The sequence below is a fragment of the Pseudorasbora parva genome, chromosome 18, assembly GCF_024679245.1.
Source record: "Pseudorasbora parva isolate DD20220531a chromosome 18, ASM2467924v1, whole genome shotgun sequence".
Classification (NCBI taxonomy): Eukaryota; Metazoa; Chordata; class Actinopteri; order Cypriniformes; family Gobionidae; genus Pseudorasbora; species Pseudorasbora parva.
Window position 1 is genome coordinate 5,112,809 of NC_090189.1, and position 27,205 is coordinate 5,140,013.

At 38.2% G+C, this 27,205-nt stretch overlaps 2 protein-coding genes and 1 long non-coding RNA gene across 7 annotated transcripts in view; 1 reads left to right on the plus strand and 2 right to left on the minus strand.

The window, feature by feature from the left end:
* Positions 1 to 474: 474 nt before the first annotated feature.
* On the minus strand, positions 475 to 6,388 carry LOC137046503 (gastrula zinc finger protein XlCGF57.1-like). Its single transcript, XM_067423765.1, has 2 exons — positions 6,276 to 6,388; positions 475 to 1,774 (listed from the first exon to the last, which is right to left on the minus strand). Exons 1-2 carry the CDS (start codon positions 6,331 to 6,333, stop codon positions 930 to 932), a joined length of 903 nt encoding a protein of 300 aa, XP_067279866.1. The 5' UTR covers positions 6,334 to 6,388; the 3' UTR covers positions 475 to 929.
* Positions 6,389 to 13,998: 7,610 nt separating this feature from the next.
* Positions 13,999 to 16,376, plus strand: LOC137046522 (uncharacterized). Of its 3 annotated transcripts, none has more exons than XR_010898986.1 (3): positions 13,999 to 14,293; positions 15,968 to 16,225; positions 16,308 to 16,376. It is a non-coding gene; the product is annotated as an uncharacterized lncRNA (long non-coding RNA). The 3 variants fall into 3 exon arrangements; XR_010898985.1 differs by having other exon boundaries at positions 15,971 to 16,225; XR_010898987.1 differs by having other exon boundaries at positions 15,971 to 16,123; positions 16,308 to 16,374.
* Positions 16,377 to 23,271: 6,895 nt separating this feature from the next.
* The window catches only part of si:ch211-241b2.5 (butyrophilin-like protein 1), a 20,986-nt gene continuing 17,052 nt past the window's right edge, over positions 23,272 to 27,205 (minus strand). For all 3 annotated transcript variants that reach the window (XM_067423725.1, XM_067423727.1, XM_067423726.1), the window contains exon 9: positions 23,272 to 24,426. In XM_067423725.1, coding sequence (XP_067279826.1) covers positions 23,925 to 24,426 — 502 coding nt within the window. In that variant the 3' untranslated portion in view covers positions 23,272 to 23,924. The remainder of the gene's footprint in view (positions 24,427 to 27,205) is intronic.

A 27,205-nucleotide genomic window follows, 5' to 3' on the forward strand; every position in this document is an offset into this window, starting at 1 on the left:
GAGTGTGGGCAGGCTTTTGATATCGCGACTGTACTTCCTGCTCTACTTCCTGCGCTCTACTGCGCAACTCCGGTCCCGAAATCGCTACTGCGCAGACTCGGTCCCAAGATGTCCGCGCCGTGCAAGGCCTCCTGAAAGCTTCAAATCTGCCAAGCGGAAACGGATGATGTCGAGTCGTCCATATTTTTTTACGGTCTATGGTCCAGACCTAAAGATGTTGTGGGCGGGGCTAATTTCGGCTGGCATCCAGGCTATGGAAAATGTGACAGAATGGATAATATTCGTCTGTATTTGCAATACTCAAGCCACAGTTCAGCTGCGCGAGACAAACGCTGGCAGTCTGAAAGCACAAAGGGTGCGGCTCCCGCTCTCCAAACGCACTGCTTCTGCGCTGCTTATGCCCTGCTAACGAGTTGAGTTGTGTGTATAAAAATAATGAAAAAACAAATCACTTTTTAGATTTAAACAGTGATTTATTAATGCACAGTTAATCCATTATTATACATGGCTACAATCAAAATCCTGTGCATGAAGAAATTTTGTTCATTAAGTTCATCAACTCATTAAGTATGTTTTTTCTGTTCATGTAACAAATTACACAAGCTGTAAGAGGATATAATAATAAAGCATCATTTCTTAACAGTCAGACTGAACTGAATGTGTTCAGCATATGATGGAGATGTGAAAGACTGATTATCGTCATTCAGTCAGTTTTACTAGAGTTACTCCACAACATCAACAAAAGACATTTTGACCTCCCCACAATTTTAAATGTAAGACAATCTTCACTAATCCTTCATTTGAACAAACTTCTCTCTCAGATGGAGTCGCTATGCCTCAAGGAATACCATCTATTGCTTTAGCAGATTATCAAATTATTTTCTTGAACGTGAATGATCGGAACATGAATTCTGCTAAATTAATTAGAGTTACACCTTCTGGCGAGGCTTTTTCTTTTGAATATTTTGTTTAGACTTTCCTCCAGAATGATATTTTCTCTCATGATATTTCAAGGATCCTACCTGAGCAAAACACTTTTCACAGTGTGAGCACTTGTACGGTTTCTCTCCAGTGTGAATTCTCTCGTGTTTTATCAAGTCACTGGACAATGAGAAGGCTTTCCCACAGTGAGAGCACATGTGAGGTCTCACACCGGTATGAAGACGCTCATGCTCTTTTACACCTTGCTGTCGTAAAAATCTCTTTCCACAAACAGAACACACGTAAGGCTTCTCATCAGAATGAACTCTAAGGTGTGATCTTAGGTTTGCTACTAAAACAAATGTTTTATCACAGTGATCACAGTGAAACGACTTCACCCCAGCATGACGGAGCAAATGATCATTGAGAGAGCTTTTGGATGTATAAGCCTTTCCACACTGAGTGCATGTGAACATATTTTCCCCAGTGTGAGATCTCTCGTGCAGATTTAAGCATCTTTTAAGCCTGAAACTCTCTCCACACACAGAGCAGGAAAAAAGTTCTTGAGTGTGAGATTTAATGTGAGAATTTAAGTGTCCTTTCCGAGTGAAACTCTTTTCACACTGAGTGCATGAGAACAGTTTTTCTCCAGTGTGAATCCTCATGTGCTCATTTAAGTTTCCTTTACGCATGAAACTCTTTCCACACTCAGAGCAGGTAAGAAGTCCTCCGGGTGCAGTATTTTTAGCTTGTTTTTGTGTGCAGTTCTGTGAAATGGCAGCATTTCCTTTTTCATTTGAGAAATGAAGTTTTTGAGACCGGTGGTGTTTGTCTTCATTCACTTCCATCGAGTCTAAGCCAAATGAGAACAAACAGTTTGTATTAAACAAACAAAAAATAATAATTTACTACTAAGGCTGGGAATCATTTGTTCAAAAGTAGACATTTCAAGTAGGGTTGCATGATTAATCAAAAGTCCCACAATCGCAATTTAGGGTTGTGCGCGATTGTGGAAGCACAAAGGCTGTTATTTTAATGAAATAAATATATGCACAGGGAGTTAGTGAAGAGTACAGCTAAGAAAAAAAAAAATCAAGCCCGACCCCACCCAAGCCCGTGCACGTGCACGACACCTTAGCTGTATTTATGAGCCAGAGCCCAATTTAAACCTGACCATTTTTTAATACGAGGAATATAATGAGCGAAGTGGACCGGTGTGACGCTCAGCTCAATGATTCGCTCTATGCCAGTGCGCTCCACTCGTGAACGTCTCACCGGTAAAATGACGTTCACTCAAATCCCGTTTAGACATGACATTTATCTGTACTGTATCCTACTATACTTGTTGTACACATTAGACAATATATTGTTCATATTTATGTTTAAATATTATGTTATCTTTCAATTTCACCTGATTATGAAAAGTGCAAAGATGCAAGTGGGTCAGAAATTATTTCGACCACTTCATTAAGTTTTGTTTTGTAGAAAGCCTTTATTTGAAGATAATTTAATTTCTATAAATTGTATCTTTATTTTAATCAATGTTTCATTAGCCATTGCTTGGATTTAATAAATATAAAGTAAAAAGGCTATAGCAGTCAATAATTGTGAAACGAAGGCACTAGAGATCGATCATTTTCATTGCACATGAACTGGAGCGCATCTCATAAATAAACCGAAACTCAGCAGGCAACGTGCCTCACAGACATGAGGAAAAATCTTGAAATATGTACTTTTTTTTAACTAAACAAAACGAAAATAATGGTTAAGCAAAGCGCACTGTTCATACTAACAGCTCATGACTGGCGTCTCAGATTGTTTCTGTTCAGAATGCTGAGCTTCATCACTGCATGATAGACATATCCTGACTTGTGCAACTTTGTAAACATTTGTTTCTTAGTTATAGTATTAGTCCTTACTTTGCTAAAAAAAAAATATATATATATATATATTCTTTAAAATAAAGTACATATATACACTACTGGTCAAAAGTAGGGATGCACGATACTATCAGCATGACATCGGAATTGGCCGATAAACGCTTAAATTTTAAAAAACGGCATCGGCCGATATGAAAAAATATATGCCGATTTGCCTTGCCGATATGATAACGTTTTGATATGCGCCTGCAATAACTCACGTGTGCAAGGAGCGCAGCAGCGATGAGACCATGTCAGAACTGCAGTCATTCTTCAGGTAAAAACAAGCAAATACATTGCATGTAAAGTAGGGATGCACGATATTGGATTTTTGCCGATATCCGATATGTCGTTTTTTTTTCAGCTCAGTTTGGCCGATGTCGATACTGATGCCGATATATGTTTATTTTTTCCCCTTTGTTTGGAAACAACACCATTTTAAGCGAAAAAAATAATTTCATTCTGGTTTCAGATTTCTGGGGTCTCCTTCCTTAAAGTATTCTTGTTGAAAATAAATAAATGTTAATAAAGGTCTTTTAATGATAAGGGTATTAACAGCCCTGAAAATAACAATAATAAAGCCAGTCATTTTTCACCCCAGATCCAGCTGTAACCTAGCCTGACAAGCCAGACCCACATTAAGATGTTTGGTCTGGAAACTCACCATTGACAGCTCAATCCGAGGGGCGGATAAACGGTTGTCTTTCAAACTCCCTCTGCACGCGATAGGATAGCGCTACACCAACCAGAGCAACGAAGGTGAAACAGATCTCGTTGATAGCATAGACGGTTGATATAGATTAAACTTTCGCTGTATCTGGTCGGCAAAACTCAGAACACATCTTCCCTTCTTAAGAATGACTTCAGTGCCGTTCTTTGTTCTTTTCTCAGAGAAAAGCTTAACTCCAAGTCTTCCAGAGTCGCGGTCAAAGCTGATTCGAAAGACCGCCGTTCGCCAGTTTCTCTGTTTACTAGCACGCAAACGCAACTCAGCCGTCGTCATTATGTTAAGCCCCGCCCACTGACTCTTTACACGATGTGATTGGCCTGACCAGAGTTTGGCGATTACAGCTCAGAAGTGTATTGCGAGTTACGACACTCGCGGGCAGATTAGATTTGTTGCCACTAGAATGCGTCTAGATTTCTAGGCTAGCAGTAACCTAAATATTGTATTTTTGGATTTAACATTTGTGCACATGAAGTAAGGGGTGGGATGACAACCGTTGATGCGGTCTTTCAATTCTACAATTATTGTAGAGCTCCTTGGATTATTTTTCATCATCCATTTCCTAAAATTTTATTATAGATTGATACACTGTATATAAACGTATTTAATTTACAAGTGTCATGCTTGTCATTTATGGCATCATTACTGATTTGTTTATTCAGAACAAGAAGTAACTTCAATTTATTTGTGTATTCTACTTTTCATTGTTTTACTGTAACAACAGCACCCCCACTAAATTTATAAATATATAGCAGACTGGCGGGCAGGCACTAGGACCTGGAGGAGCTTCTGCTGCTGTGGAGGCTGCCGCACACGCTAGAGAGTGGGGAGATGCGATTGGACTCGTTTTGTTGTGAAAACTTGGAAAATCTGCTGCTGACAGTCAGGTCTTCTGTATGCGCATTCAGAAATTCAAGGCAATATTTATAGATATCGGGAAAAAATCCAATATCGTGCATCCCTAGTCAAAAGTTTTAGAACGGTACGTTTTTTTAAAAATGTTTTTAAAAAAGTCTCCTTTGCTCATCAAGGCTGCATTTATGTTATTAGAAATACAAAAAAGCTGTAATAATGTGAAATATTATTAAAATAACTTAATATATTTAAAAATGTAATTTATTCCTGTGTTGCAAAGCTAAACTTTAAGCATCATTACTCCAGTCTTCAGTGTCACATGATGAGTAAAAGCAAAGCTCAAAAAAAGGATTATTTGATGAATAGAAAGTTCAAAAGAACAGCATTTATCCTAAATATAAAGCTTTTGCAACATTATACATTTCTATACTGTCACTTGATAAATTCAACACATCCCTGCTAAATAAATGTATTCATTTAAGTGCTTTCCCAAAAACACACACATATTATATATATATATATATATATATATATATATATATATATATATATATATATATATATATATATATATATATATATATATATATATATATATATATATATATATATATATATATATATATATATGTTTTTTTTGTTGTTGTTTTTTGTACTGACCCAAAACATTTAAATGGTAGTACAATGTTACAAAAGCTTTTTATGTCAGATAAATAATTTACCTGACAACAGTAAATAGAAATTTTAAATAGAAAACAAAAAAAATTTGTATTTCTAATAAAAATGCTGCCTTGGTGATTTTTAAAAATCTTACCGTTCCAAAATGTTTTACTGGTAGTGTATATTGGGTGTATATAATTAATATATATATATATATATATATATATATATATATATATATATATATATATATATATATATATATATATATATGTAGAGCATCCCTACACTTCATACTTTATTACTATATATATATATATATATATATATATATATAATGACATATCTTTCTGCCACCAATTGGGCTAATAAAGGTATTATCATATTGATTATTAAATATGTACTAATTCTATTGATTTAAAAACACAAGTGCTTGATCAAGGGCCCAGCCCGAGGATAGTGGCTGGATTGGGTCAAGTTTCGTCTAAGGCAGAGCATCTGAACTCTAGTGAAGAGCGGCTCTGTGATCAGGAGTAAACGATGCTCGGTCTGAACGTTTTGGGAAGCGCTTTACACCAGTCAGGAGCTTAAACTACTGCTGTACTTTAATACCGCATAGCATATTTTGCAAGTAACTTTGTCGCCCTTTCTGTCGTAATGGTCCCACACAGTAGGCCTATTTATTTTCCATTGCTTCATTTTGCCAAATATGTGCAACCACACATGTCGACGCACCCCTTGAGTTAACAATACAGCATATTATTCTTTATATATGCAGCAAACAAACCTTTTAAACCGTTTAACTGATAGTACTAATCGGTCAAAATTCTAACTTTCGAATAACGGTTAAATGATCAATATGAGCATCCCTACACTGCATACTTTATTATTATGAAAATGCCAGAGAAGGCTTGAAGAACTCAAATACAGCATATCTTGATGCAGCCATGTGCTTATTGTCTTCAGGTTTAATCAGTCAAAGCATTTCTATCTTCTTTTTATTCAGCCTACAGCGCTAGCTTTACATTAGAGATTTCCTGAAAACTATTTATTTGGCAATTTGGTCGGTAAATAAAAGGAATTGAACTCGATACCCAACCCTATTTACAACCGAGTCTGACATCTAGTTTCAGATTTTGTGTCAGTTTTCATTTTAATGTTCCTCATTAAAGAGAATAAACCAAAACACCAACCTATTTGTTCCTCTGTCTCTTCATCTTTTACTCTGCAGGGTTCTTCCTCAAACTCCATCTTTACAGTAGTATGTCTGTAGTTTCTCCTGGAGTAATTCCTCCTGCTTGCTTCTTCTCCTGTGTGAAGATGGGAATATTCCCAGCATTTAAACTCTCATGAACGGCTGTGGGAGCGGCTTCACTGACTGAAGGTGTGAATTGTGGTCGCTGTTGCTCATTTAGCAGATGATCATCACACTTACAATCACTCTCAATTATTCATGATTTAAGGCAGGCGAGGATAGTTAGCAGATTGAAATGGTCCAACGGTTCAAGCCATTAATTAAATCAGCTTTAAGTTTGAAAACTGGTCACTATAGTCGGGTCACGCCAAGGCTCATTTGTAAAATATTTCACAGTTCAGTTTGGGTCAGTTAATCCTTCTCTGAGTCATTAACTGCACTAAATACTGAATTTAGTGAAATGCTGATTTTCAGTGTGTTATCCCATCAGATGGAGGTACCAGAGAACTGAGCGAGCGCTAAAGGGACAGAATTGACCCTTCGCTAAGCCCCGCCCCCCGTAGTTACTGTTGCTACGCCTGTCAAGCTTTCGCGCCTGGCACGTCTATTACCGTATGTATGCGCCGGTGCCAGACATTTCCGAGGAGATAATTAGTCATTTCTGGCGAACAGGGGAAATATCTGAGAGAGTAAGAAAAAAGGGACTGCAGTATGTATTTACGGGATATATCCGCGACATATTATGCAACCGATTACAGAATAATTTCAATAAAATTGAAGCTAAAGCCTATGGTCTCAGCGCAATCAGCAGCTGCCTCATATGCATGTTCATGCACAACAGGGTAAGTAAAATGAGAAAATAATCGAATAATTATAAATCAAACAACTTATCAATAAATCTTGTGGAATAAACACAAGACATTAGCCTGAAAACTTTGCAATGATTCTCCGGCTTAACGTTATATTTAGCGCGCCGGGCTACTGCTCACATGTCGTGTGTCTATAATCTACTCCTTGGACCTGGCACTAGCCTGAGATTCTGACCTGAGCCATTCATCAAAAACCACACATTTACTGAAACCTTATAACAGAAAGCCAGTCTCTCAAACATGATGGGTTTTATTAATATTATAAACACAGCCACTGCAACAATCCTAATGATGAAGGTCTTAATTTGCACACATTTTGTCTAAACAAAACTACAATAGGCCTACAAAACTAATAAATAAAGCTAAGACAGTTATTTGTATAGTCTATATACTGCATCATATGTAATAACTTGCATCAGTCAAAAACCTCATGTATTTTCAGTTTGTTGAAGCAAACGTAGGTGATTTTGTTAATCCTGACCACATTTAACGTTGTGAATGGGGTCTCACACACACACACACGTTGATTCAAGGCTGGTATTTCTTAACTTCAGTTTTACGTTTTGGGGAAGGAGAAAAAAATTCACCATCTGTCCAAACTTTTAGGATAGGCATCAGATTTGCACAATCCATACGCACAGATTTGCATCGGCATGTTTCCCTCGCTCGAAAGCTTGACAGACCTTCCGTGCCTAGTTACGGTTGCTAAGCCACGATTGGCCTGTGGTGGTATTCGGGCGTGGCTTAGCGAAGGGTCAATTATCTCTACTTACGTTATTCTGAATATATTGTTGATTTGCACTGATTGTGTTGGTCATTATGGGAATAAGCTGGCTGTGTCTGTGTCTGTTAAAGGGGTACGTCAGCGCTGGGAAGATGAATCTGTATTTAAACTGGGTCATTAATCTAGTAGAAATGTAAAATTATTTTTGAATTTGATGCTTTCTAGACTTTTTTGATGTATTTTTGTCTCATGGGGACGAAAGACTACAATTCCCAGAATACTTCGCTGCCCTGTGAGGCCACTCCCAAAGCCACCGCTACTGAATAACTTTTACTTTCCCACCTTCATCTTCACAAAATCAGTTCAGTTAGAGAACAGACACTACGATTAAAAACTGAAAGTGTCTGTTCAATATATTGTGATTTAGCCGCTGAGGAAGTGTCAGCACAAACGCAGCAGGAGTCAGATAACACGCATCGTGATGAGCTGAATGAGCTCTCGTGATGAGAGCTGAGGTAAACGTGTCCACGCTCGCGGCAGTCGTTCTCAGCGCATGTTCATTCTGATGCGTTTTCAGTTCATGCATTTGGAAGAATAACCTTCATAGGAATTAACTTGAGAAGATAAAATACTCACTTTGCTCCTCCGGCCGCGCCTTTTCAATGAATGCCTGAGCCCAGCCGAGCTGAGCTGTAAGTGCGACTCTATCCCCCATGTGAGAGTTGAAAACATGCGTAAATAGCTCCCTCTGCTGGCTGTAGTCTTTAGCATCTGGCCAAACATTTTACCGATCAAGTAGAAATAAAAAAATACATAAATCTCTCGTCTCAAGGGGGATATGACATTTACATTTACATTTATGCATTTGGCAGACGCTTTTATCCAAAGCGACTTACATTGCATTCAAGGTATACATTTTACATTGTTGTCAATTCTTGCTTTCCCTGGGAATCGAACCCATGACCTTGGCGTTGCTGGCGCCATGCTCTACTGGTTGAGCTACAGGAAAGCCATATGAGTAGGGATGGGACGAAATATCGTTTGACAAAATATCGCGATACAAAACGTGACGAAACGCATCGAGGTCGAAAAAAATGTATCGCGAAATAAAGATAGATGGCACTGCTGCATGATTTGCGTAGAATGAGGGTGGGGTGCAGCAGCAAACATTAATAGGGAAAGAAAAGGGTTGACATTAGCATTAATATTCTAAACCAAAAATGCAGTTATTGCCTACATAAACTACCATATTTTCTGTTTAACTTTTATTAGACTTCAGAAAGAAAAGGGCGTTTTTTCACTGAGCACATTCTCTGCAGTCTGAGCGCGATGCACTGCAGCTCACTCTCGCTCATGTCTGAGGTAAATCATTAACACCATCACCGCTTACAGTACACGTGTTTTATTGAACTAAATACATTACAATCGGCTAAAACGAATGCACAGGTTACTTTCCTGAACAAGCGCGCTCCCGAGTCCGTGTTCTTCACACTGTCCACGTGAATCGCGGCCCAGTTCGGCGCGCACGCGCAAAATACCGGCAGTTAGTTCAACAGGAAATGCGGATCTCTTAAAGGGGCCGCACTATATGGACCTCCTCCAGGTATGGTGTGGTTCTGCTTCGCTCACTGGTACACATTAACAATTTTTCATACGAACTTTGCCCTGTTCTGAATTAAACTGCCAGTGTAAAAACTCCCTTTATATTCTTAAAATGAGAGAAATCACTAACAGTTACTTACTCATTATTTTTAAGTTTAGGCTTAAGAGAACGATTTCTTAGATAAACATATCTATGACCTTTGATATGTCTAGTCTTCATACTGTATTGATTATTATTGAATAAGTATGGTTTCACTAATAATAAATGTACATTTCCATACAGCATGCATATTTGTCCATACCTATGTTGGTTAGAGTATTAAAAACTTAATTTAAACTTAAGATACATTTACAATTGCTAAAAAGGTGCGATTTAAAATCGAGTTAACTCATGACAATCATGCAGTTAATTGCGATTCAATATTTTAATCGGTTGACATCCCTATAGTGCCCTCCACAATTATTGGCACCCCTGTTTAAGATGTGGTCACGGACTTCTAAAAATTCTTCTTTTTTTTTAAACAACATAGAACCAAAATGCAAAAAAAAGAGAAAAATCCTACCTTTCGTTTAAGTACATTACTTTGGTGGTAAAAAAATCACAGATTTGAAACAAATAAAAATAAAATTTGATATCGTATCGTGACGTATCGTATCGTAACCCTGGCATATCGAGGTGCATCGTATCGTGAGTTTAAGTGTATCGTCCCATCCCTAGATATGAGAGGGGGGAGCACGATCATTCGAATAAACTCCAGGGTTTCTACTGATACAAAGCCATATGCTAATCGCTGAAGTAACACTTTAAATGTGCACTGTCAGTAAATGACCTGACAAAATGCCCACTCCCACCAGGGCTGTTATGGGACTGCAGTCTTGTCAGATTAGATAATGAGGTAATAATAGCTTTTCTTTGCTTAACAAGGAAGCTTTCAGCTCTGAAACTTACAGGATATTCATATATTACAAAGACCTTTTATATATTAAAAGCTCAAGTAAAAGTTAATTTCTCAATTCATCACCCCTTTAATAAACATATGATGATAAATAATTAGCTGACTTTTCCATTTGTTGACACAACATGGTCAGATTCAGACGGTAAGTATCGTATATTAAGGTGTGTGTCCACTTTAGAGATAATCACATTTATAATGAATGTGGTATTTGAATGTCATATTTAAAATGTGACATTAAATCATATCATAAGATCGAATTTATTGTTACGTTTGTAAATCTATATTAAATTATGGGATCTCCTTCAATGCTTTTAGAATCTTTATATTTTTTTCTATTTGTATTTTTTATTCTATTATATTAACAGTATATTTATTGAACATTAATATTTTATGTATGCATTTATGAAAATAACAAGAAAGTAGTTAAAACTTTGCTAAAGTGATTGTTTTGAAAAGTTACAAACAGACATTAATAAAAATATTTTTAGTTACAGTATTTGTCTTTTTTTTTGGTCCATAAATGTTCAATACAAACATTTCCCATACACTATGGGTGTAATGAAAAGCACATTTTTCTTAAGGTGTGGGGGTTTCACAGGGGTTTTTAAACTGGGGACCGAGGGTCCTCAAGAAAAGGGGTTTTCAAACTTTATCGTGCCAAGGACCCCCAAATATGATGAATGAGGGACCCTCTTCCTAAAATCCATCTATATATTTGTATGTATGGGTGGAAACACCATTTCAACTGTTAGATAAATATAAGTGTGACATTATAAATACAACATATTGTTTCCCAACTTAAATTGGCTAATGTTGGATGTATAAACCTAAAGAAAATTCCAAAATTTCTGTGGACTTCAGGAGGACCCCTGGGGGTCCCGGGACCCCAGTTTGAAAACCCCTGCTCCAGAAGGTTCTCCCCAGAAAATTTGGTGAATAAAAAGTCTAAGCAAAAAGGGATCAAGTCTACCAAACGTTCTGTTTAATTTCTAAATGTTTATCTCCTTTCTTGCCGCATATTTTCCATAATTGTATATGTTTGCTTTGTATCTTTCTAGTGAGTTTTTCTCACTATAGTCCCCTTTGTCTTGCTTATTGTGGTTGTAAGGCAGTATTCTTAACGCAGGACGTAAGCTGCTTACATACAATTATTGTGAAAGTTGCTTATACAAATCATTTTTAATTTAAAATGTTCTTCTTCAGGTTTATACGTCCAACATTAGCCAATTTAAGTTGGGAAAAAATATGTTGTATTTAATATGTCACACGTATTTATCTAACAGTTTAAATGGTTTTTCCATACAAACATATAGTTAGACTGATTAAGGGGGTCCCTCATAAAAGGTTCATTATATTTGGGGGGTCCTTGGCATCATAAAGTTTAAAAACCCCTGTTTTAACACACACCTCTACATAAAACGAGTGTTTTCAACTTGATCGGTTTGTCTGCCTCTCGAAGCCACAGTGCTAATGTTGCCTTGATCTAATTTCTAACAAACACTCGCGTGTGTTTAAAGATCAACCGCTCGCTCTTAGTTTGGCAGAAAGCTTGTCGGTTCAACAGCATTAAGTTAAAGAGCACAAACTTTATCATTCAACTCAACACGGCACAATTATTTTAGACACTTACGTTAAATGCGCTCACGCTGTCCATTCACCACGTCCTCTGAAAGTTTGAACACTGCGCGACTGAAATGACGTAGGTCAGCGAGATCGTGATCATCTTCAGGAGCCAATCAGATTTCAGCTGGGGTCATGGTGAAGGCATGTTATTCCAGAGAGACTACACCGAATTGTGCACTTTTTATTTTATTTTATTAAAACGTATTTTATTTTTAAAAAGTATTTGTCACGCCATAAAATCATTGAAATGAATCACATTAAAACAGTGAAAAACAAACAGAGAGCAGTCAACACCTCAAGTAAACCTCTGAAGGAAAAGCAATGGAAGTCATTTTGGATCAAAGCATCTGTCATATGCAATTATTTAAAGGATATTTCACACAAAAGTTAAAATTAGCCCATGATGTATTCACCTTCAAGTCATCCTATATGACATTTTTCTTTCAGACGAAAACAATCAAGAGTTATATTAAACAAAATATCCTGGCTAATCCAAGCTTAGCTTTGTAATGGCATACGTCTGCCAGAAGCTAGATATTTTACTTTATAACGTGGTAAATGTCAATATTTTGCTTACAAAAGCCCATCGATTTAGTCCAGAAGATCTTTATTAACCCTTGGAGCCATGTGGAGCACGTTTATAATGGATGGATGCACTTTGGGCCTCAAATTTTGGGCTGCCATTTACTGCCATTATAAAGCTTGAAAGAACCCGGATATTTATTGATATAACTCTAATTTGAATTAATTATAATTTTATTTGTCTGAAAGAAGAATGTCTTATACACCTATGATGACTTGAGGGTGAGTAAATGATGGGCTAATTTTCATTTTTGGGTGAACTAACCCTTTAAATGTGCTTTTGCTTTAAACCAAAAACCTTGAATTGTAGGCATTGTGAAATACTTCAGGTGAAAATTCACAACTTTGGAAAAGTATTGTGTCCATATTTGCATCCAGTGGCGTAACTTTATATTAAAAAGTGGGTGGGACGTGTGGGGGGGGGGGGGGGGGGGGGTCCAGAAATCAATTTAATAGTTCATATATCAGAATCAGAAAGAGCTTTATTGCCAAGTGTGCTTTCACACACAAGGAATTTTTTTTTGGTGCTGAAGCTTCAAGTGCACATAAACAATACAAATACAACACGGTAATAAGCAATTCTAAGAATAAAAATATTTTATTCTTTAATATTTTATAATAATACGGTTTAAGATCGCCTCTTATATAACAAATGAATGAAATGATGCTATTCTAGTTAACCAGAGATGTTTTGTTTGTATTAGTTAGGTACATCCATGCAACAAGATGTTTCAATGTTTCAAAAAGTGGTGGGGACATGTCCCAACAGTCCCACCCGCAAATTACACCTATGGGTTTAAGACATAATGAATGTGTATTAAAACATCTTTAGAAATATATTTATATATTAAAATACTCGAAAAATATCAATTTACACAAAACAATTTAGGCTTTGTGAGAGATATGTTCAAAGGAAACCGGATCTTTGGTGATGTAGGTGCACTTTCAACCACGAGATGGCAGCAGCGCACGATAGTTTCACTTTATTTACTCAATCGCAATCGCAAATGCTGCATGTGAAGCACTTTGTACCGGGTGAAGCGTCAGAGCAGTTTTTTATACTTCAATCAGTTTTTAATTTGGAAACGGAAAACTATTCACAGAAAGTCACTGTATGTATGAATTGCATTGTTTTGTGGATAAACTAAATCAGCTTCACACCTTGACCCATGTATGTTTTTCGTCTAGTTCTGTGCACCGATTTTAACTTATAAAGGCAGCTTCTGGATCTAGGGACATCTCTAACTCTATTGTGTCTCAAGCACGTGCTGCCTTGTTTTGTTTATTCACTTCCTTCTCTGAATGTAGGTATATGATTATAGATAGAGGAAGAAAAAACCTGTCCCACTTCCTGTTCTCCTCGCAGGAGACAGGGAGGAAGTTGATTGTTTTCCCTTTTATTGATTACAAAGGCATGACGGAAATGTTTTTATCTTGCAGCCTTACAATATATTGTGACAAATGATATGACTATTCTATTTTATCGTGCTTTAATAACAGCAGCCCTCAAGCCTTATTGAATAGAACAGAGAATTGAATTGAACGTTGCATAAGGAAGTGAAGAGAAAACAGCAGGGAGACAGGGAAATAAGGAAGAGGTTTCCAGGCAGCAGCACTTTTATGAAGACTGCAATGAAAGATCACCTTCACATTAGTGTTGGTAAGTTTCCTTGTTCCTTGTTTATTCACTCAGAGGATCAACCCTATAGGCAGAGCTGCATCTCTGACTTTGTAATTGTTTGAGAAGGGCTGTCTATCTCATAAACAGGACATTAATTTTCCTCATTAAGTTTTTATGAGCATTTAGCGAGAATGAGCTTTGCTGGGAACATTCCTTGTAATCCTCCCTCTATTAAAGCATGACTATGTTTTGAGCCAAAAACAACTTGCAAAATGAGTTGAGTGTGTATTTATACTGTATATAATAATTATACACAGTACACACACAAACATGTATATTATGTAAACACAAACTTTTGTTTTGAATGTAATTAATCACGATTAATCGATTTGACAGCACTAATATGTATGTGTGTGTTATTGTTGTTATTAATATTATGTATTTATGGGGGGGGGGGGGCAATAATAATCTACACTATTGACAAAAGTTTTTACATGGACATGAACTTTAATGACATCCCATTCTTAAAGGAACACTTCACTTCTTTTTGTAAAAAATAGGCTTATTTTCCAAGTCCCTTACGTAGGAACTTTGCGGTCATCATGGGGGCAGCGGCGCAATGATATTACAGCGCCTGAAAATAGGCAAACTTCCGGCAACATAACCAGCATGCCATGGAGACGTTTGTGAGGATATTTGCTTTGGTGCAGATCCAGATCTGTATCTATTTAAACTGGAAAAACAGTTACACTGAAGATGAGCTTTAGAAATGTGAAAGAGAAAGTGTGGCTGAACAGACTGGGGCAGAAAGGACAAGGAGAGCATAAGTTTGTTGCACCATTCCTGTCGACCAATATAGAAGGCACAGCATTATTTTAATCTCAATTGTCTGCAAATCCAGCTCGACCTGAGACTTGTTTACAAATGATTCTGCAGTGAAATGAAGCGAACACACGTACAAGTCTTCCCCATGTGAGCTAGAACTTCATTAAAAATAAATGTAGTATCACACAATCCTAATATTATGATCCGAAGGAAGCTTATGCAGCGACTGTTCTTCCACAATATCTTGCTATATTCTTCTGCTGGCTAGCCTGATCACATGAGTCTGAATTACACGTGCTTATTATTCAGTAGAAGCGGTGTTTCGTCAGTCCATGGATAAAGCACACAATCATTTTTTTTCTGGGCCTGGTGCCTATAAAAGTTTTTCTTTGACTAACAATGAAGTTTTCAGCTCTGAAACTTACAGGATTTATATTTTCTTATAGTACCATGACCTTATATATATATATCTCATGACCTTATATATATATCAAAAGCTCAAGGGAAAGTTGATTTCTCAATTCATCACCCCTTTGAATAATGCATGAAAATACAAGTACATGTGTGTCGTGTGAATCATTTCCAATCAAGGTGTAATTTTGCCATTGATTGCAAGAGTTGTGAAAATATTATAAAATCATACATATGGAGAGTATATTCCACAAAAAAAAGTCAATGACTTTCAGGAAAACATTATTGTGTGAAAATATGAAAATGTGATGCATGTATGTCCACTGTTGGAGATTGGCAGTTGATTAATTAAACCAATTTTTAGTGTGAAAAGATTTTCTAAAAGTCCACAGTGGCCATTTTAGTTTTTGAAAAAAAACTGTTAAATAAACGGTTTTAATTCCCCATGCGCAACGTGTCTGTGGTCTGTGTGTCCAGCAGAGGTTAAAAGAGGTCAGAATCGAGTCGTCTGGAAAGCACCCTTCAGTCCAGTCCGGCTGTAAACAGGCCTGAGGTTCTACATGTGTGACCACTGAGTACTTTAAGCACACAAACATGGACATTGGCCAGCACTAGCTTCATTAAAGTGAAGATGTGAGGAGACAAGAAAGAAGGAAATGGACTGAAGAAACAGAAAATAGCACATTCTTATCTGCTAAATCATCAACAATGACTCATTTTACATTTAATTTGAAAGTGAACACACTGAACTATTAACTTTGGCTCAATGCATTTGTTATCTGAGTCTTTAAACATGTTCTCTATTTTTTTTTTACAGGACTGACAGCTGCATGAATTTGCAACCAACAACTAATACAGGACCTGGAGTCACTACTCAATTCTCTACACACACAATTTAATTATAAATGCAGGTGTCAATCCCAAAAGTTTGCATGCATTAAATCTTATATCACAATATGGGTAATTTTATTTGTGTGTGTGTGTGTGTGTGTGTGTGTGTGTGTGTGTGTGTGTGTTTGCATGATGCAAAGGGTGCATAATATATGTGCATGTGACGGTTGCATTTCGATTAATTTACTGCTGAAAGTTTTATTCAGTTCATTAATAACACTGGAGTATTGAAGGTTTGTCCATTGCAAACCTTCGCAGCATTTATGTGGTTTTAGGATTGCATGTCTTGAATCAGAAAGAACAACAAAATTGGTATTTGTTCCTTTTTGGGCATGTTTTTTAAGTCTCATTGAATTAGGGAATAAGGAAATACCAGTGTTTAGGAGCCACCGGGGAATCCCTCTGTGCCCACACACTTCTGTCTTGCATAATCTGCATTGCTTGTTTGTTGGGTAAGCACGATATATGCTTTAAGTTGTAACATCTAAATAACCTGAGTCAAAGTATAATTTAATATGACTGAATAGGCCTAACTATATTAGGTTACAGCTTTATGATCAGATATTACAGTGAACAAATCTTTAAAAACTAACCTGGATGTGATGTTACATTCAAACCATCTTGGTTAATAATGACATTTGACACTACCATAATGCCACGAGTGTCCTGATAACATAAACGTTATTAATTATTGCAATTGAGAGAGATTTACTAACTGCAAAAGTATGTATTTTTTTACGTATTTAACTCTATTTAACATGCATCAAGAGATGTAAGTCATTAGTCTCGCAAAGCCAGACCTTCAGATGGACGGCAGAAGGTCTAGACTGCATAGCAGCTTCATTGGCCGTCTGACTGACATGTAAAGCAACCAATCACAGACTGTTTCATTCCGCAGCATAGGGAAAATGTAAAGCCGATGTCCTTACAGTAACAGATTGACATGCAATTAATTCATGGAGCGTTGTTCAAATTTACTGCAACAATAGTGCACATACTTTTAAAAATGAAGAGTTTAGTTGATCCTGATAAGCGCTCATGGCCACAGTTGTAAAACACAACAGCTTCTTTTTTCCATAAGGGGTTTGGCATCATGACAGCTTTATTACCAGGTGGACGGTTAAAGACAGCGACACGTCTCCCGGAAATCAGATGACGACTTTGAAAGTATTTCCCATTTTGTGTGCCTTATGCAACACACACACACACACACACACACACACACATATTTCAGTCATGAAATATAAGTAATAAAAGCTTTCAAAAGCAATTGCTAAACAGGCCTAAATGATGGTGTCCCCTTATTGTATTTATATATACTATATTGCCAAAAGTATTGGGACACCCCTCCAAATCACTGAATTCAGGCATTCAATCACTTCCATGACCACAGGTGTATCAGTCACTAGGCATGCAGACGCTTCTGCACACATTAGTGAAAGAATGGGTCGCTCTCAGGAGCTCAGTGAACTCAAGGTACTGTGATAGGTTGACACCTGAGCAATAAGTCCATTCGTGAAATTTCCTCACTACTAAATATTCCACGCTCAACTGTTAGTGGCATTATAACAAGTGGAAACATTTGGGAACAGTGACTCCGCCACAAAGTGGTAGGCCACATAAAATCACAGAGTGGGGTCAGCACATGCTGAGGCACACATTGCGCAGAAGTTGTCAAATTTCTACAGAGTCAATAGCTACAGACCTCCAAACTCTGTGTGGCCTTCAGATAAGCTCAAGATCAGTTTGTAGAGAGCTTCATGGAATGGGTTTCCATGGCCGAGCAGCTCATCCAGGCCTTACAATGCAAAGCGTGAGATGCCGTGGTGTAAAACACACCACCACTGGACTCTAGAGCGGTGGAGACGTGCTCTCTGGAGTGACCAATAACGCTTCTCTGTCTGATAATCCGATGGACGAGTCTGGGTTTGGTGAACGGTTCCAGTGAAAGGGACTCTTAATGCTTCAAAAACATTTCAATTTTGCACTTATTTTTTCTATTCATAACTTTATTATGTGAGCTATTTACAATTGCACTTTAACCAGGGCAGTTTGAAGTGCGCTGTACGCAATTGTCAGCCGTTATCAAATAATAATTGGTGGCTTTTAGCACAGGTATTGAGTCATAGTTTGGTTTCAATTTGAGTCATTGGCAGCCTATGCGCTGATTAATCTTTGGGATAAATTATAAAATCGTCCACAAATGTTCGCACTGAAGTAGTGATCAGTGTGTATTTAATAAGCGTGTCAGCGGGAGCGTTCAGCCCTCATGTTCAGCCGCCTCGTGTGAAGACCGACAAGTGTAAAGACATCTTTTTTCGATTCTACCTACGATCGACTCCACTGAAGAACGAACACAGAGAACGCACTTAAGTATTTATTTCTCTGTCCTTTTTCTCCTTCTCTCTTTTCTCACAATGTGCTTTCAATACATACCCACTATCTCTAACCCACGCTCCACTATCAGACGCAGGCGGCAGCGCAACACTGCTAATCTGCGTCCTATTCCTTCCTCTACTAATATTCCTCTCTCCTTTTCTCTGGGTCTATGGAATTGTCAGACAGCTGTAAACAAAGCTGACTTCATTCCAGCCTTTGCCACTCAATCCAATCTGAATATCTTGGCCTTGACTGAGACCTGGATCCGTCCAGAAGACTCAGCAACTCCTGCTGCTCTCTCTAACAATTTCACTTTCTCACACACCCCTCGCCATACTGGCAGAGGTGGAGGCACAGGTTTTCTCATCACAACCAATTGGAAATACTCAACCCACACCTCTCTCTGTAATAACAACTCATTTGAATACCATGCTATTACAGTTACAGCTCCTGCTAAAATCCATCTTGTAGTCATTTACCGCCCTCCAGGTCAATTGGGCACCTTTGTTGAGGAACTAGATATGCTGCTATCCTCATTCCCTCATGCCCACTAGTAATCCTTGGTGATTTCAACCAACTTGACCTCATCTACATATGCAACTGCACTACAGAAAACACTTTGGTCAAACCCTTACACTTCTCTGATCATTACTTCATCACATTTAATCTACATCTTACTACTCGTAGACTTCCACTACCAGTTAGTTTCAGACGAAACCTGCGTTCTCTTTCTCCCTCTCACCTCTCCTCCGTTGTGTCATCCTCTCTTCCGTCACCCACACAATTCTCCTCTATGGATGTCAACACTGTAACTGACACTTTATGTTCCACTTTAACTTCTTGTCTAGATAGTATCTGCCCTCTATCTTCTAGGCCAGCACGCTCCACTCCCTCTAACCCTTGGTTATCTGATGTTCTTTGTGAACACTGGACCAAACAAGCAGAGAAAATGGCGCAAATCAAACGACCCATGTGACCTGAGTAAGTATCAATCTTTGCTCATTTCCTTCTCACAGGACGTCCATACAGCTAAATCCTCATATTTCCACAACAAAATCAACAGCACCTCAGACTCACGCACACTTTTCAGAACATTCAACTCTCTCCTCTGTCTCCCTCCACCATCTCCCACCACATCGCTCTCTGCAGACGATCTTGCCCATTTTTTCACAGATAAAACCACACTCATCAGCAGTCAGTTCCCACCTCCACACACACACAATTTTAAATCAGCCACATCCTCAGCCAAACATTTTCTCTCCTCCTTCTCTTCACTCACTGAGACTGAAGTATCTAAACTTCTCCCCTCCAGCCATCCCACTACCTGCCCTCTAGATCCCATCCCCTCACATCTCCTACAAGCCATCTCCCCTACACTCTTACCAGCACTCACACACATCATCAACGCATCTCTCTCCACCGGCATTTTCCCTACAGCATTCAAGCAGGCTCGGGTAACCCCACTGCTTAAAAAACCCACATTAGACACATCACTTGTAGAGAACTACAGACCTGTTTCTCTCCTACCATTCATTGCGAAAACACTTGAAAGAGTTGTTTTCAACCAGGTCTCATCTTTCCTCTCACAGACTAATCAACTGGACGTGAACCAGTCAGGTTTCAAAAAGGGCCACTCAACTGAGACAGCATTATTGTCAGTTACTGAAGCCCTGCAGCTGGCTAAAGCTGCATCCAAGTCATCAGTCCTCATCCTCCTTGATCTATCTGCTGCCTTTGACACTGTGAATCATCAGATTCTTCTGTCCACCCTCTCATCTCTGGGCATCACAGGGACTCCTCTCCACTGGTTTGAGTCCTATCTCTCAGGTAGGTCTTTTAAGGTTGCCTGGAGAGGAGAGGTATCCAAAACACATCAACTGACCACGGGGGTTCCTCAAGGCTCAGTGCTTGGACCTCTCCTCTTCTCCATCTCCATCATTCAGGCACATGGCCTCTCATATCATTGCTATGCTGATGACACACAGCTCTACCTCTCATTTCAACCAGATGACCCCACAGTAGCTGCACGAATCTCAAGCTGTCTGGTGGACATCTCGGCATGGATGAAAAAACATCACCTGCAGCTCAATTTAGCAAAGACAGAGCTGCTTGTTTTCCCTGCTAATCCCACCATACAACCCGATTTTACCATCCAGCTAGGTTCATCTTTGATTACTCCTTCAGGTTCGGTCAGAAAGCTTGGTGTAATCTTTGATGACCAGCTGTCCTTCAAAGACCACTTCTCAAAGACAGCCCGGTCATGCAGGTTTCCATTGCACAATATCAGGAAAATCAGACCGTTCCTTACAGAGCATGCAACAGCTTCTTGTCCGAGCCCTGGTAATTTCAAGACTTGACTATTGCAATGCGCTTCTGGCTGGACTTCCATCTTCTGCAATCAAACCGCTGCAAATGATCCAGAACGCTGCGGCACGTCTTGTATTCAATGAGCCCAAAATGGCTCATGTCACACCTCTATTCATCTCTCTGCATTGGCTACCACTCGCTGCCCGGATCAAATTCAAAGCCCTGACTCTTGCTTATGGATCTTCCACAAGCGCAGCACCCGCATACTTCGGCTCACTCCTACGAGTCTACACCCCCATCAGAAGCCTTCGCTCCGCTAATGAGGTGTGTGGTACCATCACAGAGAGGCATGAAATCACTCTTCAGGACTTTTTCTTTCATTGTTCCTGGTTGGTGGAACGATCTTCCGTCCTCCATACGCACAACAGAATCACTCGCTTCATTCAAAAGACAGATAAAAACTTATCTCTTCCATGAGCACTTAATCTTTTCATAAAAAAATTCTCTATTTATCTTTTCTTCTTCCCTTTTCTGGTTTTTGCTACTCTGAGTAGTATACTAATCTTGGTATTTAGGGCACTTTTAGCATTTTCTTTGCCTCTTCTTGACGGATCGCTTCCTGTACTCCTGACTTGTAAGTCACTTTGGATAAAAGCGTCTGCTAAATGCATAAATGTAAATGTAAAATGTAAATGCTTCAGCACACCAAGACATTTTGGACAATTTCATGCTCCCAAATTTGTGGGAACGGGTCCAACATGACTGTGCACAAAGCAAGATTCATAAAAACATGGATGAGCAAGTTTGTTGTGGAGTAACTTGAGTCCTCAACCCGATAGAACAAATTTGGAATGAATTTGAGATCTGCTTTTATTACTTATATTTCATGACTGAACTTAACGACCATCCAAAACAATGCTGTATTCTACGCTAAATACACTTGTGAAGAGCTTATAAAATGTGTAAAGGAGTCAAAAAAGCAGCTGTCTCTCTCTCTCTCTCACACACACACACACGCACGCACGCACACACACACACACAAACATAAGAAGGTTTGGAAGCAGACAAACACCCATCTTTTCAGTGGTCTCGGTCTGCTTGTTTCAGATAAACAGAAAAGTGCTTTCACACCTGAGCATTTATTTCAAAACCTGGTGTGTTTTCTCCTTTAAGTCGGTTCGTTAAGGTATATGGGAATACGGCAATCTTGCTCGGATCCACACCAAAACAATCGCACCAAAACTGCCTGAACGAGGCGGTCTCAGCCCGATTGCAAACATACTCTGGGGCGGTTTGAAAGGTGTGGAAGCTTATAGCAATAGTGTCTGCAATAGTAAATATTAAATAGCAATAGTAAATATTCTCTAATAGCAATAGTGTCTGATTCTGTGAGTGAGCACATTAGTTATCACAAGTGAAAACCAAAAGAGCACTTCTTCATCTTAAAATAATAGTAAAAGTAATTGCGCTTCTCTTTGCGGGAATGCTGTCCCAATGAAGCCTTGACAGTGTTTGCGTGTTTTGAAATACAATAAGCTCATGGAGTAAACTTGTCAATCATTTTGATGGATGATGCAGAGGAAACTAACTCTGACCAATAAGAGGACAGGTGTACTAGCATTAACACATTTTGGTAGACTTTGAAAGGTTGCCTTGAGAAAGCGAGCTGAACCAAGAAGTAAATGCAACATTGGAACATTGTCAAGTCCCTGTTTATATTTATAGATGTGAAAACGTCCCTTACAGAACAACCACACCAAGGTTTGTTTTAATCAAACTACACAGGCCAAGTGTGAACACACCCTCAGGCGTATAGGTGATTTTTGCGTTCAGTGTTTATTTTTTTGTAACTGAATTTTCCCAGTCTGTTACTAAAGCTTTAAATGTTGCTTAATTAAAACTCCTGCATTCGGCTCTTCCTTAGTGTTGTCACAATAGTTCAACATGTTTGGCGTCCTGCACTAATGCAATAAAGTTAATCCAGATTACAGGCAGGCATTTTTATAGCCTCCCTTTGCGGGAAACATGCACTTCCTTTTTTTTTTCTTCTTTTTTTTAAACCGCTGCCAGTTAAAGCAGAGTGTATTTTCTCAGAAATGGAAGTTAATCACATCGAGTATAAAGCATAACGAAAGTGAAAGAAACAACTCTGTCTCTGTGTGTCTGTGTGTGTGTGTGTGTAAAAACTTCTTGTGAAGCTGAAAGAGTATTAAAAAAAACAGAGCACAGTTTTTACTTTCATTTCTTTCATCAAAATCATTTCACATCAATAAATGAAGCTATAAAAATATACAAGTACAAAATATGACTCAATATTAACAAAATAAACAAGTATAAACGTTCAGCTGTTCAGCTTACGGAAAGTTTGAAGACGAACAGAGAAGTTGTTTTTACACATCTAATGATCTGACAGATAAAACAGTATTTATGGTTAGTTTGTAATTATATTTTGTTGAAAACATCAGATCTGCTTTATTCCTGTAACGGTTAAAACACATATCACTGCCAATAATAAAGCTGAAATACACCGGGAAAATCTCAAAGATCTGTCCAATTCAAAAATGATATTTAATATCACTGAATCAACTGAAAACATTAATTCATGCGAACAAAATATCATGAGTTAAATCAGCTCAAGATAACATTTTTGCCACTTTTTTTTTTTTAATCATGATCTCATTTCTCTTTTCCTTTACTTGGTCTCTGTAAATTCAACTGAATTCAAGTATTGCGAAATGGTTTGAACTCCAGCCAAAAAAACTGTCTTTACCAACAACAAAAAAATCCCAAAAAACGAAAGGCAGATCCATCATCCGGGACAATGCTGTAACATGAAATTGCAGGATCATTGTCAATGCTAATATGAAATGTATCCATTTTCCTCCTCTTTCTTCTGGTCTCTGAATGAGTTGAGCAACACTGTCCTGACGGTTTTCTCCAGGGCTGGACATTGTCCTGGACGTGACGTCACTAACACCCTGCAGGCCTGCCGCTCTGTTAGAAACCCCTCGAGAGTTTCATCCAAGTCCTTATTTTTTCCCTCCTGATAGCCATCCAGGATGAGCAAACAATCCGCCGGCCCCAGAAGCGTCTCCCTGAGGTCACACACGTCTAATGGTTTTTCATATTTAACGCTGGACTTTACCACCTGGAAAAAGTCTCCTTCCGCTCTGCTACAGTCCACCAGCACCACCAGATGGAGCGGACGAACGCTGAGGGCGTCTGCCGTGATGCTTCCAGCCCAGCAGGACGCCAGAGTTTGGGCCATGGAGGTTTTCCCGCTGCCTGGTTCTCCAAGCAGAAGGAGGATTTGCCTCTTGTCGGGCAGGACGGAGCGGATGTTTAGTGACTGGCCATCTCTGAGAGTGAGAGGAAGAGATGATGTGGATTAACATGGAAATCAATGAGTAATGTGTGTTTGTTGTGCAATAGTGATGTGTTTTTCAGCACTTCACTGGAAACCGTTACGCCTGCCCTCACCTTTTTTTTCTTCAGTTATTTTTTAATTTTTTAATTCAAATAAAAATCAACACAAATTTCGACCCTCACCAACCATTAAGAGGTGGATTATTGGGGGAAGATAATAAATAAATACATTTTAACCTTTTTATATAATATTATCTCTCTCTCTCTCTCTCTCTCTCTCTCTCTCTCTCTCTATATATATATATATATATATATATACATACAGGTCCTTCTCAAAATGTGCATATTGTGATAAAGTTCATTATTTTCCATAATGTAATGATACAAATTAAACTTTCATATATTTTAGATTCATTGCACACCAACTGAAATATTTCAGGTCTTTTATTGTTTTAATACTGATGATTTTGGCATACAGCTCATGAAAACCCAAAATTCCTATCTCAAAAAATTAGCATTTTTCATCCGACCAATAAAAGAAAAGTGTTTTTAATACAAAAAAGTCAACCATCAAATAATTATGTTCAGTTATGCACTCAATACTTGGTGGGGAATCCTTCTGAAGCAGAAATGACTGCTTCAATGCGGTGTGGCATGGAGGCGATCAGCCTGTGGCGCTGCTGAGGTGTTATGGAGGCCCAGGATGCTTCGATAGCGGCCTTAAGCTCATCCAGAGTGTTGGGTCTTGCGTCTCTCAACTTTCTCTTCACAATATCCCACAGATTCTCTCTGGGGTTCAGGTCAGGAGAGTTGGCAGGCCAATTGAGCACAGTAATACCATGGTCAGTAAACCATTTACCAGTGGTTTTGGCTTTGTGAGCAGGTGCCAGGTCGTGCTGAAAAACCAAATCTTCATCTCCATAAAGTTTTTCAGCAGATGGAAGCATGAAGTGCTCCAAAATCTCCTGATAGCGAGCTGCATTGACCCGGCCCTTGATAAAACACAGTGGACCAACACCAGCAGCTGACATGGCACCCCAGACCATCACTGCCTGTGGGTACTTGACACTGGACTTCAGGCATTTGGGCATTTCCTTCTCCCCAGTCTTCCTCCAGACTCTGGAACCTTGATTTCCGAATGACATGTAAAATTTGCTTTCATCCGAAAAAAATACTTTGGACCACTGAGCAACAGTCCAGGGCTGCTTCTCTGTAGCCCAAAAGTGTCTTGACCTGGGGAATGCGGCACCTGTAGCCCATTTCCTGCACACGCCTGTGCACGGTGGCTCTGGATGTTTCTCCTCCAGACTCAGTCCACTGCTTCCGCAGGTCCCCCAAGGTCTGGAATCGGTCCTTCTCCACAATCTTCCTCAGGGTCCGCTCACCTCTTCTCGTTGTGCAGCGTTTTTTGCCACACTTTTTCCTTCCCACTGAGGTGCCTTGATACAGCACTCTGGGAAAAGCCTATCCGTTCAGAAATGTCTTTCTGTGTCTTACCCTCTCGCTTGAGGGTGTCAATGATGGCCTTCTGGACAGCAGTCAGGTCGGCAGTCTTACCCATGATTGCGGTTTTGAGTAATGAACCAGGCTGGAAGTTTTTTAAAGCCTCAGGAATCTTTTGCAGGTGTTTAGAGTTAATTAGTTGATTCAGATGATTAGGTTAATCGCTCGTTTAGAGAACCGCTTCATGATATGCTAATTTTTTTGAGATTTTTGGGTTTTCATGAGCTGTTTGCCAAAATCATCAGTATTAAAACAATAAAAGACCTGAAATATTTCAGTTGGTGTGCAATGAATCTAAAATATAAGAAAGTTTAATTTTTATCATTACATTATGGAAAATAATGAACTTTATCACAATATGCACATTTTTTGAGAAGGACCTATATTATACATATATATCATATTAAAATATCAGAAAATTAAAAAATAATAAAATTGCATAATATTTTTCATAATCAATCATACATTTCACAATGAATCGTATAATAAAAAATCAAAATCTCATTTTTTTCAATAATATAATAATAATAATAATTATTATTATTATAATTATCTCATATTTTCTAAATAGTGCTGTCAATTCAAAAATAAAAGTTTGTTTCAACATAATATGTGTGTGAACTGTGTATAATTATTTTATTTATATAATTTATATTATATATAAATGCAAATATTTTATACATAAATATAAACATTACACATTTTTTCTTAAATGTGTACATGTATGTGTATTTATATATGCATAATAGTTATACAAAGTACACACACATATGTTAACACAAACATCTATTTTGGATGCGATTATTTGCGATTAATCGATTTGACTAATCGATTTATCGCAAATTATATATATATAAACCTATATTTAACAGTTTAACAGAGAGATACTCTGCCAATAATAAGGTCTCTTTTAGAACAATCAATATCATCAATCATTTTCAGAGGTTAGAGGAAACTTTCATTTCTCATTGGTTTCTCTCTGGGAGTTCTCGAGTTCTCTAAAAAAAATCATGTTTCCAATTGAAAATGTTCTAGTGACTGATCACATCTAAATTTTTCAGTTGGCCAAATTGAATTTCTGTGAATAAAATTGCATCAATTCACAGAAATTCAGTTTGCACAACTGAAAAATTTAGATGTGATCAGTCACTAGAACATTTTCAATTGGAAACATGATTTTTTTACATTGTTTCACTTAAAGGAACAACATAAAAAGTTACGGTACTATTTTGCTATGCATCACCTTTGTCTCAGGTGCTTCTTCTAGAA